Source organism: Gekko japonicus, unplaced genomic scaffold (assembly GCF_001447785.1).
Source record: "Gekko japonicus isolate JY-2015 unplaced genomic scaffold, Gekko_japonicus_V1.1 scaffold835, whole genome shotgun sequence".
Classification (NCBI taxonomy): domain Eukaryota; kingdom Metazoa; phylum Chordata; class Lepidosauria; order Squamata; family Gekkonidae; genus Gekko; species Gekko japonicus.
The window spans coordinates 711012-730920 of NW_015175997.1; the positions used below are offsets into that span (position 1 = coordinate 711012).

The following is a 19909-nucleotide window of genomic DNA, read 5'->3' on the forward strand; positions in this document are numbered from 1 at the left end:
TCCTTCTGTGGCCCAACTCTAGTGAGAAGGGGTTTAAACTTTAAACCCCTTCTCTCTTGGCCCCCCCCCGGGCTGGGGAAGGGAAGGGGAGGCTTTTGAAGATGTCCCCCCCTTTGCTTCCCCTTCTGACATCACTTCCGGTGATGTCAGGGGGCATTGCATATGCTAAAGAGCTATTATGCTAATAGCCTAGTAGCTCATTAGCATACTGTATGCTAATGAGCTCCTGCAGCTCTTTTTCTACGAAATGACCCCTAGAAAAGGCTATGATGAAACCTTCACACCAGTGGTGAGACTTACATCAGTAAGAATGCTCTTGAGCATAGCAGCAGCAAGGAAGATGTATGTGGAGAATCTGGTTGTAAAGACTGTCTTTCTTCATGGAGAAATAAAGGAAGATGTTTACATGGAACAGCCATCAGGATTTGACCAATTCAAAGATAAGCAACTCATGTGCAAATGGCAAAAGAGTATTTATGCACTGAAACAGGCTGCGAGGTGTTGGAATGAGAAACTTCATCAAATGCTAACCAAGGAAAAATTTGAGTATGGCAAGGCAGAGCAGTGGCGCAGGGGATAATTCCCTGCTTAACTATAACATCTGAACTGCCAAGCTTTGTCAGTTCTAGCCCTGCGCTGGTGTGAGCAACCAAGCCTTGTCCTAGCTCATCGTCTATCCAGCGATTCGAAAGCTTTGGCAAGTAGATAAATTGGGGACCACCCATAAGGGGGTGGGCACACCACTCCCTTTGGGAAGGTGTTAGCTGCCGAGTGTGACTTCTGTGGCGCTACAAGATCAAAAAGATGAAAGATCTGTTTCGGCATCCCTGCAGTGGAGCGAGTCGGCCAGGTGGTGGCAGTGTGGCAGCCCGACATCAAGAAGTCCTGACATCATCAGCCAGCCGACAAGAATACATGCTGTCGGAACATGACTGATCCAGCCCGCAGATGAATCCTCCGGCCAGCTACAATGTATGTGTAATTAAAAATACTGTATGTTGTCTTCCCTATCCCCTACGAATATTGTTAGTCCAAATGTCATGAGTAACTGTAAATCGCTCTGAGCCAGCAGGGGTGTGGGAAAAAGTGATCAATAAATTGAAAGTATTATTATTATTATTATTACTCTAGGTACAGAGACAACAAATGGACTTACATTCCGTCTTATGTGGATGACCTGATTTTATGCTATGAAGACAAGGAGGACTGTGATGAAATAGTTCAACATCTGAATCAAGATGTAGAAGTGACACAACTAGGAAACATCAACTGCTATCTTGGAATACAAATAGAATGAGAGGAAGATGGAAGCTATCTTCTCAACCAGAAGCAGAAAATCCTAGAATATATGAAAGGAGCTAAACCAGCATATACTCCTCTGGAAACGAACTACCTGAACCAGCAAGGAAGTAATGAACTTCTGCATGTTGACAAGTAATACAGAGAAGCAATTAGAAAACTGCTGTACGCTCATACATTGACATGTCCTGATCACAGCAGCTATGGGCATGTTATGCAGAAAGACAAAATCGCCAAGCAAAAAGGACTGAAATGCAGTCAAAAGACTTGCAAAGTACTTGCATGGCACTGCACATCTGAAACTAAAGTTACCAAAAAGTGACAAGCCCAGACTAGAGGGATACATGGATGCAGGCTGGGCAGGAGATACCACAGACAGAAAGTCAGTCAGTAGACATTTATTCTTCTGTGGTGGCGGAACAGTCAGCTGGAGCAGCAGGAAGCAAGAAACTGTAGCTGTATCCTCACTGAAGCTGAGTATATATTCGCAGCAAAAGTGTGCAGACAACTGAAATGGATACTGCAACTAATGCAAGACTTTGGGATAGAGGAACCCAAACCACTACAACTCTTTGAAGACAACCAATGGTGGATAAAACTTGTACAGATGGAGAAGATCATTTCAAAAACTAAACACATGGATGTGAAGCCTCAGTTACTAAGAAGCATACAGGAAGAAAGCTTTTGATAAAGTTCCTCATCAAAGGTTCCTAAGTAAACTCAGCAATCAAAGGATAAGAGGACAAGTTCTCTTGTGGATTAAAAACTGGTTAATTAACAGGAAGCAGAGAGTGAGACAGTTTTCACAGTGGAAGATGGTAAACAGTGGCGTACCACAGGGCTCAGTACTAGGTCTGGTACTTTTTAACTTGTTCATTAACTATTTGGAGTTGGGAGTAAGCAGTTAAGTGGCTAAGTTTGCGGATGGCACTAAGTTGTTTAAGGCAGTGAGAACCAGTTGGAATACTGCCCTACAGATGAAACGATTGCAGATGCATTCACCAAGCCAGAGCCAGCTTGGTGTAGTGGTTAAGTGCGCTGACTCTAATCTGGGAGAACCGGGTATGATTCCCCACTCCTCCACTTGCACCTGCTGATGTGACCTTGGGTCAGTCACAAGGTCTGGCACAGCTGTCCTTGAAAAAGAACAGTTTGTGTCAGAGTTCTCTCAGCCCCACCCATCTCACAGGGTGTCTGTTGTGGGGAGGGGAAGGGAAACGAGTTTGTAAGCCACTCTGAGACACCTTTGGGTAGTGAAGGGCGGGGTATAAATCCAATCTCTTCTTCTTCTTCTCCTTCTTCTCAAGAAAAGTTTTAAAGTCTACATAAGAAGATGGACTTTGTACACTAGAACATGAGAAGGGGTGTTGGAATAGACAGTATCTGGTGTACAAAGAAGAAGAGAAGAAGACCCTGAATTGGGCAGCAGGAAGACAGATAGATAGTGAGGACAACACCTTCTCACTCCTGTTAAGTGTCATCCTTTGTCTGTCTCCAGATTGCTACTCTTAGGGCAATTTTCTCCTTCTTCTTGGAAGTGCCGCATTCAGTCTCTCTCTCTCTCTTTCAGCTGGTGATGTAGTTAGGAGCCTATCTCTGTCTCTCCCCTTTCCTGTCAAGTATATTGGCTCCTAAATAAACCTTTATCTACTCTTTAATCAGGTTGTGCACCCTTGCTGTGTTAATTACTCTGCCAGTAGTATGACAACCCACCACTGGCTCAACTTCATGTTTATGCTGCCTGAATGATCCTGTAAAAGCAGGGGGGGATAACTAACCACTTGAAAGGCCACAGCGCATGGTCAGCAGACTTCGTTTAACTGTCTGAACTATACATGCACAGTGTCTGAATAACCCTGATCTGTATTCTGCCCTGCTCCAACCATTAATGATGGTTTGAAAATAGTGTTAAACCACCACCTGAAAACATTTGGATGGGTCCTTAAACTCTTCAATATTTGCAATGGGAGCTTTGCTTTTGTAGCAATAAAGACAATGTAGCAATAAAGACAAGTAAGTTATTTGATCTGTCACAGTGGTTGATGTGTTTAAGATGTTCTCCCTACAGATATGATATTGGATTCTTCTACTTTAGCTGATAGATTATTTTATTATCACCGAGCTATCCCTAGAGTTAAGGTATCATAATATTTAAATCTAACCAATCTGTTAGGAATAAAAGACCCTCCCCCCCAAAAAAAGTTACTTTTATTGCCCTGGTAGAGAAATTTAAAAACAATTGGTCCTGAATGCATAGCTTTTTGAAAGCAACTGATTGCTGTAGGAGACAGTAAAGGACCCTTTTAATTGGCTGATAGATTTAGCTATTTTAAATAGACAACAGTTCCTGAATCTTAAGTGGAGAACTGTAGATTTTACTAGGCAATAAAGACCTGTTGCTAACAACAGGCAATTGTGGGTTGCATTTGAACATGAGGTGAGAACATATGTTGATTTTAACAAGTATTATAGGTTGGACTTATGTGGGCACTTTGCATAATAACCAATTGCCATTAATGTCATGCATGGGTACAAAGCAAAAGGCAGTGGGTTTAATCTTTAATATTGGTATAATTGTTAATTACCTAGCACATAAGCATTTACGTGATCCACTGTTCTCTGTTCCTAATCTAGTGTTACAAAACCATGTATACCTGGGAGTAAATTCCATTAAAATCAATCAACATACATAAAAATGTAAGTTAACTATTTTCTGATGCTACTTTTTTTGTGTGCATTTCAAGTATTCTCAACATGTTTTGTTTAGGGCTGCTAACTTTAAATGGGCTCCTCCTATACCTTTGGCAGCTTGATTTTCAGATATTAGCAGCTAATAATGCAGATCGTCATACTATGAAAAGCTTAATCTACAGATCACACTGCAGATGAAGACACAGGAGCATTTCCCCCATACAACATTTATGCTTATATGACAAGGAGGGAGAAGTATGTGTATTCAATTATTTAAAATTATTTCTGTAAGTCAGAAAGGACTCTGAGGGTTGCCTGTCATTTCCTTTACTTCCATCTGAAAGCCACTTACTGTGGATTGTGATGCTACAAACACATGTTTGTTTGGGGATGAATGCATTTCAAGCCTAAATTATAAAAGCGGGTCACTCTAATATGCTCTAGAATACAACTGGAGCTCCTGGCACTTTCCCTATCTAGCATTTTTGTTCCACCTTTCCTTCAAGGAGCTCAAGGAGGCATCTATCATCTTCCCTCCTCCATTTTATCCTTTCAGCTTTGTAAGGGAGGTTAGGCTGAGAATGAATGACTGACCCAAGGGGACCCACTGAGTTTAATGACAGAGTGGGGATCAGAATCTGGGTCTCCCTATTTTTAGTTTGACATACTAAAACAACAGGATAATGGTACTCTCACTTTCAGTAACTTTCACACATTAGACTTATGTAGGGTTGCCAGGCGCCTCCTGGGAACTGGCAGGGGAGTGGGGAGGACTTACCTGGAGAAAGAGAAAGGCCCAGGCTTTGTTGCCAGCATTGCACAGGAAGTGATATCATCGTACCAGCGATGTTCAGGTGACACTCTGGTATTTGGGCAAAAGCTGTATGGTAAAACAGGCTTCTACCATAGAGTTTTTGCCCAAATACCACAGTGTTGCCTAGATGTCACTGGTGTGATGACATCACTTCCTGTGCAACACCAGCAACAAGGCCTGGGCCTTTCTCTTTCTCCAGATAAGTCCCCCCACTGTCCAGCTGATCAGCCACTGGAAGGCAAGGGGTCTGGCAACCCTAGACTTATGGGAACTTTGTCTACAGAGGAGGAATAAGGAGAGCTGATACCATAAACTGGGATAATCAAAGGGCCAGCTTTATATTAATTGCTCAAGAGGGATCTAAAGCGCCCTCAGGCCAAAAATGCATTCCAGAGTTAACTGCAGTGTGGGCAATTGGTGGGATGCAGAAGAGTCATTTTTTTGTGCATTCCTGATCTTATGGGTGAGGCCACCCTGGCTCTGAGCACTGAGCTGTCACTTGGGTAGAGCTCCTGCCTCCTTCATTAGCTGAGGTCAGCTAGAAGCAGGTCCATATATGCCCCTCCTTTGGGCTGCACACACATCCTTCATCAGGCCTCTAGTATACTGAGCCAGGGAGAGACAGGCAAGAGTGACCAGTGCCTATCTGCTCCTGCCAGGATTGCCATAAAGTCTTAGTGTCCATAAGTTTCATGGCATCTTTGATGATGGGAGCCATTCATGTCAGAAGAAATGCTGTAACCTTTCTCTTCGCAGCCAGGGTTAGAGTGTGGTGTAATGGTTACAGAGTCTCACACTAGGGTCTTGGAGACTACCGTTTGAATCCCCACTCTCCCATGGAAGCTTGCTGGGTGACCTTGGGTCAGTCTCCCACTCTCAGCCTAACCCCGCTCACAGGGTTGTTGAGAGAATAAAGCTGAGTAGAGAAGAAGAATGTAAGCCACTTTTGGTCCCCACAGGGGAGAAAGAAGTAAAGTAAATGAAGTAAATAAGTAAATATATGAACCACATTTTCTTCAGACACTCATTGATCTGTACATTGTTGTCCCAGACAAAAAGGGACAGAGAACCAGGGATTTTTCACTTACATATATTGAAGCAAGTTCACGGGTGTTTTTTTTTTTAGAAAGGACAAGTATCAGTATTGATAAATCATTCAAACAGAAGCAGTATCATTATAACACATGACAGAATAAATAATGCATAGCGGTAAAGTGTCAGAGAAAAAAGAAGAGACACAGAGTTAATTATAAGTACCAAACCAACTCTAATTTGGCATTCAGGCCAGAAAGGAGCCTGGTATTCAAAGCTGGTACCCAGAAGGCCTCCTGTTAACATAATTTTGTTTCCAAGCTTGTTTTGCACTTATCTGTGTGACTATGTATTTGATGCTGCAAACACTTGTCGGTGTCATTTTTATGTTTCAAAATGTTGCGCCAGCAGTGCTTCCTGCAGTCTTCCTCGAACTCTATTCTTCTGTAATTCTAATCTGGAGGAGTCTACTTGTCTACCTTTTCAACGTAAAGCAGTTTATAATGCTAAACGGTAATATCAACTGCTATTGCAGTTAATAAACTGAGTTAAGGTACACCATTTTCCATCCTATGGCATGTACAAAAGTTTCTTAGTTGTTTATTTATTAATTAAAACATTTATATACCATCTTTCCTCATGGTTCAAGGTGGTTTACAATAATATTTAAAAACATTTTCAGTTAAAACCAAAACAAAATAGCAAACTCCAAATCTCTACCCCGTCTTTAAAAAACCCTAACCCTTTAAAAGCTGCCTGCCATTCCACCCTCCTTTAAAGCTCCGGCAAACAAGCAGGGCTTGCAGTGCCTCCTGAATATCTCTGAAGAGGGTGTTCAACCCTTTGGCAACCAGCAGGCAATGGGAGGGGGGACTTACTGGAGTAAGAGGACGGCCCAGGCCACAGAGGAAGTGACGTCATCACACTGCAATGTCACTGTGACACTCTGGTACTTGGGCAAAAACTCTATGGTGAAAACAGCTTCTACCATAGAGTTTTTGCCCAAATACCAAAGCATTGCCTGGATGTCACTGGTCTGATGAAAACATTTCTGGTGACACCAGCTACCTGGCCTGGGCCTTCCTCTTTCTGGTAAGTCTGAGGGACTGGTAAGTCCCTCAGCTGGCCAGCTGATTGGCAGTGAGGAGGTGGGGCTTGGCAGCAGAAGACTACCACCTCCACTGGGGAGTGCTAACAGTCCTGAATAACCAACAGATGGTTGACTGATGACTAGTAGCACATAGCTGGTACACAGGGACATATGGGAGGAGACGGTACTTCAAATATATGTGTCTGAGGTCATGAGAGGCTTTAGAAGTGTTAGAATTGTTGACAGAGTAAACATCCAAAACATTTCAAATGACCCCGTGTGCTTTTGGCCATGCTAGTATTATGAAAAGCATCTGACAGCATAATCCAATGCAAAGTTGCCCAAGTCAAAACCCATAGAAACAAGAGTTACAGGGGTAACTGCACAGATTGGCAAGATTTCAGTGGATTAACTAAGGTCCCGTCCACACGAGGGGATTTGGGCCAGTTGCGGGCCAGTTCGGGGGCGGATCAAAGCAGCGCGATCACACCACAACATCTGGGAAGCGTCCTGCTTCCGTGCCCGAACTGGCCCAAATCCGCCCAAATCTGCTTCAAACTGAACCACCTACCTTGGTGGTTCAACTCCTTGGCGCGCTTCAAGCCAGGCGTTTGATCGCCGGCGCTTCCTTGCGCCGGCTCAACCCCGGCCCGGAGCCGAACTGCGCATGCTCGGGCATGCGCAGTTCAGCCGGCTCCCGTTCAGGACGTGTTTTCTCCCCGGCGTTTGATCGTGCCGGGGAGAAACGGCGGCGCGGCTGGGGGATCCGTGAGATCCCGCCGCGCCGTGTCAACATTGGCGCGGCTTTTAAAAGCCGCGCCTTCAAGCGCCTTTTCCCCTGCGTGTGGCAGGGGCCTAATTGTACCAATTATAGTTCACTTTTTCACCTTATTCTTTCCATGATTAAGAACCAGTTTCATTTCTCATTTGGACACAGTGGTACATAATCACGGCAGAAAATTGGTAGTTAATACTAATGTTAAATCAATGGACAGGATCCATATTGCATTATGGCAATTGCTATCTGTTACATTTAAAAAGAGATTTATCTGAGGGCTACAGTTTGGAAGATAATTTTTGGGTGCATTCAGAACATTTTTCAAGACTATTACTATGAGGCCTGGGGTACTCACAACACATGATTTTGGCAGCGTATAATAGAGCTAATTCACATTTCTTCATAAATGTACCACAAATCTAGTTATTTTTAATTATGATATAAATATTCTCCAGCAGATGATTCAGAAATACCCAGTATGACTCCCCATGATGTGCAGCTGAGGCTGGTTTAACGGACAGGCCTAACCTCATTTCCTTGGAAAGAATTACAAAATAACTATGGTTTTTCAGAAGGGGTTGGAAGAACATGTTAAACGTTCTTTCTTAGAATGTGTTCTGGACTAAGGCTATTTATGTAGTTATTCTGTGTGTGTGTTTATCCCACCCTTAGTGATAGATTCCTTTCCTATCTGATGTCTTAAATTCTATACATACCTCTTGTGATTGGCGATATGAGCAGTTCCAAAAGTTTTCTTTAGAAATGCCCATAAGGCTCCCAAGCTCAGTATTTTAGTGCACACCCAGGAACATTTATTTTATTTTAGTTTTACATTGTATATAAGCCACATTTCCAAGAGGCTTTTCCAAAACAGCATATAAACAACATTAAAATTTACAATAGAAACAACTCTACTGAAAAAATCAGCACCAGGACCAAAATATTAAAAGTGTTAGTATGCTCTTGCGTCTTCTTCATCTGCCTCATGCTGGAGAAAAGATCCTGGGAAAGTTTCTCTGTCTGCAAATGGCTCTGCTCCACTACTGGGCACCCTGAGCAGCACTCCCCTCCTCCTGCCACTTAACCCCTTCCGAGGAGAAGCTCAGTGCTGGGCTTTTCGCCACTCCTCAAAATCTGATGGCTAGGTGATCACCTAGGTTGGCCTAATGTGTGGATCAAGTTGAGTCACGTCAGTTCAGTGCCAAGTGCAATCCAAAAGACAGTTACATCCTTCTCGGTCCATTGAAGTAAATGGACTTAGAAGAGTGTGAGTCTGTTTAGGATTGTACTCAAAAGCTCCTGCTAGTGTAAACATATGATAATAAAGAAAATAAATAACTGGCTTGCAATGATTACGCAAAACAAGCTGCTTGAGGCAGGTTACCTCACCCTAATGGCAGAGTTAACAGAGCAATCCTAAACATAGTTATATGTTTCCAAGTTCATTGATTCCTATGGATTAGAAGAATGCAAATCTATTTAGGATTGCACTATAAGGGCCAAGCTCCATGTTAAATTTTGCAAGGATTCCCAATGGGGACTGGCACTCGTATTGCACATGCAACTCCCCCTTGACAACTCTGTGTAAAAGCTCCACAGGGCCCCAGTTTGGGTCAGGACAGCAGTACAAGGGAGGAGGGGCTCTGTTGGGCTCTTTCACCCTGTGCCATTCCCCAGTGCTGAAATGGCACGTCGGGGGGGGAAGTATTTGCCCCATTGGAGACCTCATGTACAAACATATGTACAGCCACTTAATGTGGCAAATAATGTCCTCTGGGATCTTTCAGCTCTAAAAGCTGGCATGGGGGGGGAAGGCAGAAGCCCATCCTTGCCCTGCACCATGGTCCTGATCCAAATCTGGAACCTGAGATGCTTTTATACAGAGTTGTCAGTGGGGACTCACAGCTGCAGTATGGCTGCAAATCCCCGCAGTGAGCTTGTGTAAAATGTAATGTGTAGTTTTGCCCTTAGTCTAGCTCTAACAGCACTTACTTAGAGACAGAATGCTTCCACAGTTGCCTCAAAAAGATTAAGAGGTTCATATGGAAAGAATCCCCAGGTAAGGCAGAAACTTTCTTCCCATAAGATCACTGGTTGATAGGACAGTGTGCTGTTCCAACAAACCCTTGTGGTCCAGGGCTGCATGGAGGAGCCTTCAGTTTCTGTAGCAGAAACCTAACCAGAGTTCTGGTGCTACAACCAAGAACACCCTCCCCTAGGTTGCCACCCACCTAATTTCAGAATGCAGGGGCACCTAACGCAGGGCCTCAGAAAATGACTGCAGTGGTCAAGTAGGTTGATAAGGGATTAGGCAGTCCTTCAGGTATGTTGCTCCCAAGCCATATAGTGCTTTCAAGGTCAAAATCAGCACCTTGGATTGTGCCCAGAAATGGAATGGGAGCTACACATGGCCAAGACTGAAGTCACTACAACCCACTCAAGTCCTGGCTGCAGCATCCTGCACCAATCAAAGGTTTTCTTTCTGCATGTGTTATTTCGCTGGTTGTACCCCTCTAATGTGTTTTGCTCCCTCTCGTGGTTGCTTCTATCTTTCTCCCAGTTTTTTTACAAGCACTTTTAAGTACTCAGAGAAAACCCAGAAAAAAATCATTTAAAAATTGAACCAACCCCTACGGGGAGCAAAACATATTTGGAAAACAAACAAACAAACAAACAAACAACCCCCCCCAATGCAATACAGGCACATAACCAATGAAATCACATGGGTGGGAAAACCCCGAGTTTCTAATTGCTTTATAAGGGCAGGCCCATGTGGAGCACTTTGTGTAGCAATCTAACCTAGATGTCATCAGGGCAAGCACTACAATAGCCAAATCTTTTCAGTCCAGGAAAGGCTGCGGTTGGCTAACGCATCAAAGCCTGGTAAAAGGCACTCTTGGCCACAGCTGCCACCTGCTTATCCAGCAGTAATCCTGGGGCCAAGAGCACCCCCAGACTATGGAACTCTTCCTTCAAAGGGAGTGAAACCCCATCTAGGATGGGTGACACCTTAAATCTTAGGTCAGACCTTCTGCTCACTAGTAGCACTTCCATCTTTTTTAGGGTTAAGCTTCAGTTTTTTAACCCGCATCCACTCCAAAACTGCCTCCAAATACCAGTTCAGGATGTATAGAGCCTTCTTGGAATTGGCTGGAATCATAAGGTAGAGCTAAGTATCCTCAGCATATTGGTGACAACTCAGCCCAAATCTCCAGCTGACTTCACTTAGTGGTCTCATATAGATGTTGAAGAGATGTTGATAAGCATGGTCATGTGAGGTTGAGAGTTCTGTGGGGAAAGTAGCATTCTGATGCATGAAACGCATGCTACCTCTGATAGCAAAGCAAAGGTGACCATTCAGGTGAGCTTTCTTACCTCATCATAACTTGGTCATTTCTATCACCCTCCAAAATGCCAAGGTGGGATTTTGCCACATAAAGAACACATATGGACAACAAAATGTGTGGTAAAATTATTGTCTTTTTGTTCTCACAGTCTGTAACAAATTAACGTAAGGGAATCGGTCAAAGTTACCCTTTGTGAACACTTTCAGTCCACTTGTATAAGAATGTTTTAAAAGACAGTTAAAAATAATGTTGGGTGTTCTGAAACACAGCTATTCTGAATTGCTCCATAAATATATCTGCGTTTATGGTGTGGCACAGTCATATTTTCCATTATATTTTTAAAAAGTAGCCTGTATTGTTTAGAGGAGTTAGTCATGTTTGTCTGATGCTTTGACTGATGAAGAGAGCTGTGTTTCTTGAAAGCTTATGCTATAATAAAGTTTGTTAGTCTTAAAGGTGCTACTGGGCTTTTTACTGTATTTATTTATTTATCTCATGACAGAGTTACACACAGGAAGTGTATCATAATATAAAATACATAACCAAGTTGATACCACAGGTAGGGTTGCCAAGTGTACTTACCCTTGCCGGCGGGGGAGCCTTGCTGGGTTCCGGGAGCTCTCCCAGGACGTGCGTGCAAAGCGCGCGCACGCCATCAGCACATCACAGGAAGTGACGTGCTATGTCGCTCACGTTGGGGGCGTGGCCCAGATCGTCGGGGGGGAAACCATATGGTTTCCCCCCAACGATCTGGGCCACGCCCCCAACGTGAGTGACGTTGCTGCGTCACCTCTGGTGACGCAGCTTCGGGGGGCGGGGTGCTCCATGGGGCCCGATTCCGCCGTGGCGGAAATTGGGCCTCCAAAGCGGAGGTTTCCCCGCCCCCACTTGGCAGCCCTAACCACAGGTATGCAGACCGATTCGCAATCCCCCTAAATAATAACATCTAAATTTTCAATCCATTCAATTGTAGCTGGGGAGAGTTCAAAGAGCTCCATCACATCTCCCTGGAAAGCACAACACTCACATTCCTGTGACAGATGGAAATTAGCTTGGGAGTCTGCACCACAATTGCATTTGGGTCCTGGTATTTTGCCCCATTTAAACAACAGGCCTGCACAGCTGTCAAAGCCTGTTCATATTCTATTAGCTGGCTTCCATAGTTTATGTGGGAAGTCAAACTCTGCGGGCCTCCCTTGGTGGCTATCAGGTTATGGATATCGGGTGGAACTGATTGCATCCATGTTCGCAACCATTCATTCCCTAGATCGAAATTTTGTGATTGCAGGATTTGTGCAGATCTTATTGCTGGGTGTCAGGAGCTTAGTCTGGGTAGTAGGCCCACATCAACCGTGTCTTTGTGGATTGGCAACTCTCTGTTTTAAATGATTTTTCTATATATCAATGGCCTATATGCTCATGTCTTTAAAAGAAACCTGGTTATAAGATGCCCCAGACTAGCCTGATGTTGCCAGATCTTGGCTGCTAAGCAGTGTTGGCTCTGGTTAGTTTTTGGATGGGAGACCACCAAAGAATTCCAAGGTTACACTGGAGAAGAAGAAGGCAATGACAAATCACCTCTGAACGTCTCTTGCCTTGAAACTCTACGGGCTCACCATAAGCTGGCTGTGACCTGACAGCACTTTGCACATGATCATAAGAACATACTACTGCTAATTCATTTTATGAGATGGTCCCAAGTTTTAGGGCCGGAATGCATTCTCTGTTAACTGTCTTCATTCATAGTTTTATAGTTCTAGTGCTTCCTGCTCAGTTGTCTTTTTCCTTGGAAAACCTCAAATGCTTAAGACTTTAATCTGCTAGTTCTATTATATCCTTTTATTACATGAGGTGACCAGAACTGGCCAGTTTACGGGACATAGTCTGACCCCATTCTCTTCTACATTCTAATTTTTAAAACACAAAAGATGAAGATGTGACTTTCCTGCCTTTAACTGGCACAAAAACAGTGTGCTTTCCTCCTAGAAGAATTGGAAGGAAGCTTGGAAGGTTGCTTTTTCACGTGTTCTCATAAAACACCCAAATATGGACCTGTTAAGTGAAACATACCAGTGCTGAATATGTAGACAGGACCCATAAAAAATCTAGGTTCTCATGATGTATTTATCCAGGAGTAATTATCTAGACTATCAGTAATCACATAATATTTCCAGCAAACGACCCTAAATCAGATGAGAGATGTAGAGCTAGAGTTGCCAACCTTCTGGTGGGTCCTGGAGATCTCCCAAAATTACAACCCATCTCCATACTACAAAGGAGAGTTTCTCTGGAGAAAATGGCTGCTTTGGAGGACGGACTGTATGGGATTATATCCTGCTGAGGTCCCTCCCCAGTTTCCATCTCCAAATCTTCAGGAGTTTCCCAACCCAGATTAAACCACCCTTAATTTTAAGGATAGAAGAGTTAAATGATGGTTTATATTAATTCTCACCTGGTCAGCATGTGATATTTTTTCCTCAAAAGACAATGACCATAGGGTTGAAGTGATAGTAATACTTAAAAGGGAAAAGTCATATTATCTTACAGTCATAAGTATTAAAGAACGGAGCACCCATATGAATATAGCCCTCTGCCTATGTGAAAACCAGTGTAGTGCAGTAGTTAGAGTGACAGATGAGAAGTGGGAGATCGAGTTTCAAAGCTCTACTAGGCCCATGAAACTTAGTAGCCTTGAGTCAATCACTCTCTTCTATGCATCCTTCCTTGAAGGTGACCATAGTAACATACACGGTTCTCCCTTCCTCCTTTTATCCTCACTATAACCCCATGAGGTAGAAGAAGAAGAAGAGAAGGTCTTTATACCCTGCTTTTCTCTACCTTAGGCAGTCTCAGAGCAGCTTACAATCGCCTTTCCCTTCCTCTCCCCACAACGACAGACACCCTGTGAGGTAGGTGGGGCTGAGAGAGTTTTGAGATAATCAGGGACTGGCCCAAGGTCACCCAGCAGGCTTCAGGTGGAGGAGTGAGGAATCAAACCCGATTCTACAGATGAGAGTCTGCTGCTCTTAAGCACTGCACCACACTGGCTTTTGTAGATAGGTTAGGCTGAAAGAGAGTGTCTAGTCCAAGGTCGCCAATGGAGCTTCATGGCTGACTGTGAATTTAAATCCAAGTCTCCTGGATCCTACTCCAACACCCTCGCCACTAAACTACACTGGCTCCTTTCAGCCTGATTTACCTCACTTGGTTGCTGTGATAATAAAATAGGGGAAAAGAGAACCAAGTATGGTGGGATTTTAAAAAGTGGTATGTGGAGGTATTTGTGCACCTGCTGCTGTAACAGATAATTTTCTAAGTGGGGAGACAAACACATATATTTCAACCTCATAATCATGTAGATGTTTTATTTTTTATTTTACTTCATTTGTACCCCGCCTTTCTCTCCAATGGGGAGTTCCAAAGTGGCTTAAATTATTCTCCTGTCCTCCATTTTATCTCTCAACAACCCTGCAAGGTAGCTTACGCTAAGAGCATGTGACTGGCCAAAGGTCATCTAGCAGGCTTCCTTGGGACTGGCCAAAGGTCATCTAGCAGGCTTCCATGGGAAAGTGGGGATTTGAATCTGGGACCCCCAGACCCTAGTCTAATATTCTAACCAGTACACCATGCCGGCTTTCTTATTACTTGTAAGGTGGCAGAGAGTTTGTGGTTATAAATTAGAAAACACTTCTTGTTAGTACATGGGCCTAGTGATTTTTTGAACTGTTAGTCTGGGACAATTCTCATATTGCTAGTATCATTCATGGAGGAACTCCCCGTGACTGACCCCATGACTACTCACAGTTTGATATAGGTATGCTGGGTAAGTAACCATTCTTCCTATGCAGTTAATGTGTCACTTGTGAAGTTAATGTCTGTACATGTGCAGTTAGGGTTGCAATCTGAAGAGTTCCAAAATAACACATTAAAAGTGAGACTGTAAGAACATTATGTTTTGTGTGTTAGAGAACATTATCATTTAAATAATTTATATTACATTTAAGGGTGGTTTTTCCCCTTTCATGGTTCATCTCTTCTTTTCCATAAGTATTTTTGTTAATACTGAATAAGGAGCAGTAAGTTACCTGAAATAAAGAACAAACGGCAAGCCTAGCAGATGTATGGAAATTCCCTGAATGGGATAATACAATTAGAATTTTATTGCTGTTGTATTATTATTTCCCTGCTTGCCAAGAAACCTGGGACTATAATAAAAAAACCTCCAAACTAGAGAATTATTTGAAGATTATTCTGATTGCTTTCAAAGTGCGTTTCCACAAAATATGCTTAATCTGGTTTTACAATTCCTACATTATAAATAAAATGAAATACTTTACTTTGACAAGAATGTATATTTTGTATTAAAACACCTCTATTTAATTTTGAATATCACACTGATACCATTAATAAAAGACTTGTGCCATTGAACTGAACTGGCTGACTACAAAGTCAGTATACACATGTAGCATTATTGTGAAAAACTCAAAGACAGAAGATTTACTAGGCAACATACAGGCAACATAGAGGATTATGTATACACACAGTTCTTTTGTTGGTTCTCTATATTTGTTAAGTAATTACTAAATTCTGCAAATTCCAACTGGGAAGTATTGCAACTATATATATTAACAGATAGAAATTGTTCTCATCAATCAAAGTTAATTCATAATGGAAAGTAGTTGATAATGATTTTTTTAAAGGGTTACATATGCAGATACAGAAAAGAGTGACGCACCAATGCAGAATAAAGGAGAAAAGGGGGGAAATGGTGCAGTGTAAAAAGAGAGAATCTTTGCGTTTTACGCCCAGCTTCATTGGGGGATTTGTAAGGCAGCCCTCTCTTATAGTGTTCCAGCTATAATATTGCCTGAATCTCAATGACTGCATCCTTCACACCATGGTGTAGTTTTTACCATCCCTCCTGATCACACAACTGTCTGTTAAGTGAAAAGACAAATCAGATCAGTTAGTCTTGTTTTCCAAATCCTTCTATATATTTAATCAAGGTTAATGTGCAGAATCTGAAGAATTTTAGGTTCATCTAAACTCTGTTGAAATGAAATGTGCTGTTGTTTGTGCGTCTGCAAACCATAGTTGAAACCACTGAATTCAGCAGGACTTACTTCTGAGTAAACATATTTAGGACTTGGGTCTCATGGGTTACAATGGGTTTGGGTTGTGTTTAGGATCTTCACTTTGTACTTTTTAAGGGTATACAATGATATAGAAGTTTCTAGACCATATTTGTGTGAGATCTTACAGTGCTATCCAAAGCAGACATACACCCTTCTAAGCCCAGAGACTTCTATGGTATTAGAAGGGTAGGATTGCACTGTTAGAAAATTATGAGATGCACAGAAATTAATGGCTTTGAAATAAACGCAATGAAATGTATTAAAAGGAGAAGACATCACCACATCTGGAATGAAAGAGGAATACTTATATCTCCAGGGCAATAAAACCAAACCAATACATCCACCTGGGTAGGAAAGAGCTTATGTTTTTATCTCATTCTTTGTTTTTGCCACTATTTAAGTTTGAGGAGTTGAGAAGATTGGGTCACATAAGAGACAACATATTTCACTGTAAATTAATGTAGCAAGTTCTAAGCAAAGATTATTTTAGAGATGTCTAGACACTGAGCGTGAGAGTAAACTGCCTGGGATTTATAGAACAGAACACTGTACTCTTGATCATGCTTTTCTTCTTAAAATATAGCCAGATATTGTGAATTCACAGTCCTATCTTTGACAATAAATTGCAATATTATTACACAAAACTAGTGTTATCAACCACAAAACCAAGTGTTCAAAACACTTTACTATCTTCTACCCACAAAAATAACTTGGTGCCATATCAGCGAAAGCACACAGAGGTCGGAAACAGAGAAGAAATGTTCACTTCCTGTGCCTTAAGTAATATACCTCTAACTTTATACATCAAACTCCTCGATGCAGTTCCAAGTATCAGAAGTACAGCATTCTTCAACAACTCCTAATTTTTTGCTTTGTGCTCTACCCATAAAACCAGAGAAACAAATCAATCATTGATTCCAGATATACTCACAGGGGAAATGAGGGAGAATCCTTCCATTTTGCAGGCTTGCAACATTCAGCCAACTTCTTAGTAAATTAATTCTCTAATTTCAGTGATCCAAACCAAAGAGGGGAAAATATGGAATTCCTTGAAGTCCCTTTTTCATTGAATAACCACAGAACAATAAAATCCCTAATTAGTTTTCATACTTTCCCTAAAGAGTTCTAAAGGTGAGCTCTTTCCTCAGGCGTATCTGAAGTTCCTGATTTTGTGAAGTAACTGTAGAATGGAGATAGCCCTTGAGTTGTTGCAGCCCTGTGTGACATCAGAACAGCCTCAAACCCAGTTTGCATAAATCTCATTTCAAGGAGTTGTGGCATTAACAGGAAGTCTGTCGCCAGCCTGAGATCAGTCTTGGGCAGGTGGTTGCTACACACTACACAATATAAGCCTAGCTCAGGCAAACAGAAGCAAATCGGTACAGAGAGATAACATTTCTAGAGGCCAAAGCTTCCATACGTATGGTGTGATAGTAGTTCTTCTCTTGGGAATGGTTAAATCATCATTTGGGACAACCCACTTTGGAGCAGTCATTCAGGACCATCAGCCTGACCATAATAATAGTGTTGTATACTGAACTGTAAAAATGAGATATGAAAAAAATACTACATTGTTGATGAAAGTTGATACCTATTAGGCCTTAGAAGAACACCAAGGTTTCAGTAAGAATCCATTAAAATAAAGTTCTTGACAGAGAATGGACAATCATGAAGGTTCACATCCTATTTACACTAAAAGCTCATATACTGTTTTTATAACACTTCACCTACCATATGATTTCCCTAAGAATCCTGGGATATATAGCTTGGTAAGATGCTGGGAATTCTGATAGGAATCCTAGTTTCCCCAAGTGGAAATGACTGTAACAAGTCTGAAATGTTGTTGTACTAGACTATTAGATGAGGCAGTGGTTTTAATGTTTTTATTCTCCTAGCCTGTATACTTTCATTGAAGCAAAGCAAACCATACTCTTGCTGGTAGTAATATTGTGAACAATTTTCAGTTCTGCAATAAGAACAAAGTGGTTGCAAAGATCACATAGAGCAACTGGGCCTCAGGGGAATGAGTCAAACATAGTATGAAGCTGGACTTTGTAACTTTGTGAGACTAATGTTCTCTTTCACTCCTCAAACTAGTGTTCATTGTTTGTGTTTATGAAAAGTGATGTTTGATCTTTTGGGTTGTTTCCTTTAGCTATATGGCCTGAGCTACAGAGGGTTCTGCTTTTTTCCACAGTCTTCCTTTCACTGTTTATCTTAAATAAGGTATTAAACTTAATTTCAGAATCAAGTGTAAACTTCTTCCTTATGCCCTGACCAAACTAAGGTTATAGATTCCTTTCCTTCATTTGTCAAGAATTTCCCTTTTTCTGAATTCCAAATTCAATATATAAGCAAATTAAAACCAAAACGTGTTTGGGGAAGTTAAGAACATTTACTCCTAATATTTTGGATTGCATTTCTTCAGTGCTGGCAAGAACATTGGTCAAATTCCCAGTTTGTGGCATAAGTAATGGAACTAAATAGGGAATCTCAAATTCCAGAGGTGGAAGGAGTTGGGCCTCTGAAAAGACTCTGACCAACCAGTTGAAGAAGCAAGCAGAACCCTATAAGGAGAGTGCAAGGGCACGCACAAATAGAAAGAAGGTGCTGGCTGTAAAAAATTATTTATTTACTTAAAACATTTTTATGCTGCCTTTCTGCAGGCTATGAACTAGCTTCTTTAAGGGGAGTGCAACCCCATCCAGAACGGGATAACCCATTTCCTGGGCCAGAATTCTCCCCTACCAGTAACACCTTCATTTTGTTGGGATAAAGTTTTAGCTTGTTAGAACCTCACCCATTTCAAAATTGCCTTCAGGCATCTGTTCACAGTTCCCACAGATTCCCTTGAATCTGCTGGTAGCACAGGACAGAGCTGAGTGTCATTTGCATATTGGTGGCAACTCAGCCCAGATCTCTCACAGCAGCTTTACATAGATATTGAAAAGCATGGAGGATGGAACTTTGGGGAACCCTATGGAAAAGAGGCCAAGAAGCAAAGCAGCAGTCCCCCAGCACCACACGTTGGCCTCCTTGAGGGTTATGGGAAATATTTGTGCCTAACATATGTTGTTGTTATTAGCCATTCAGTCGTAAGCAAAGCAGCAGTCCCCCAGCACCACACATTGGCCTCCTTGAGGGTTATGGGAAATATTTGTGCCTAACATATATTGTTGTTATTACCCATTCAGTCATATCCTGACATATAGGAGTTAGCAATTATCTGCAACAGGCTGAAGAGTCTGTGTATTGGCTTGGAATGAGCACACGGTTGTGATCATATGTGTAAATTGCAAGACCCACTGGGCCCATGATAACTAAAACAGAAAAAGCCAAAGAGCTTCCCATATGGTAATTGTACAAGATAGGCACGGACTTGTTTACCTTTTCAGGAACACTACTTCATAACAATGATGACTCTTTCAGCTGGTGGGAAATTAATACTGTATAGAATACAGAAACTAAAGAGATGATATACAAAATAAAAGTGCGATTTTCCAAATAAACCCAGCTCATGTGTAAAATTTAGAGAATGTTAACGGAATATGGGGGATATGGAATGGTATAATATAGCCCAATCTCATCAGATCTTAAAAGCTAAGCAGGGTTGGAACTTGGATGGGAGACCATCAAGGAAGACTCTGCAGAGGAAGGCAGTGGTAAACCACCTCTGCTTAATCACTTGTCTTGGAAATCCTATGGGGTTGCCATGTCAGCTGC

The 19909-nt window shown here is 42.1% G+C and overlaps 1 protein-coding gene across 2 annotated transcripts in view; it reads right to left on the bottom strand.

The window, feature by feature from the left end:
* SPI1 (Spi-1 proto-oncogene) overlaps positions 1-17344 on the bottom strand; it is a 51123-nt gene extending 33779 nt beyond the window's left edge. For both annotated transcript variants that reach the window (XM_015426403.1, XM_015426402.1), the window contains exon 1: positions 17118-17344. In XM_015426403.1, coding sequence (XP_015281889.1) covers positions 17118-17162 — 45 coding nt within the window. In that variant the 5' untranslated portion in view covers positions 17163-17344. The remainder of the gene's footprint in view (positions 1-17117) is intronic.
* Positions 17345-19909: the final 2565 nt, after the last annotated feature.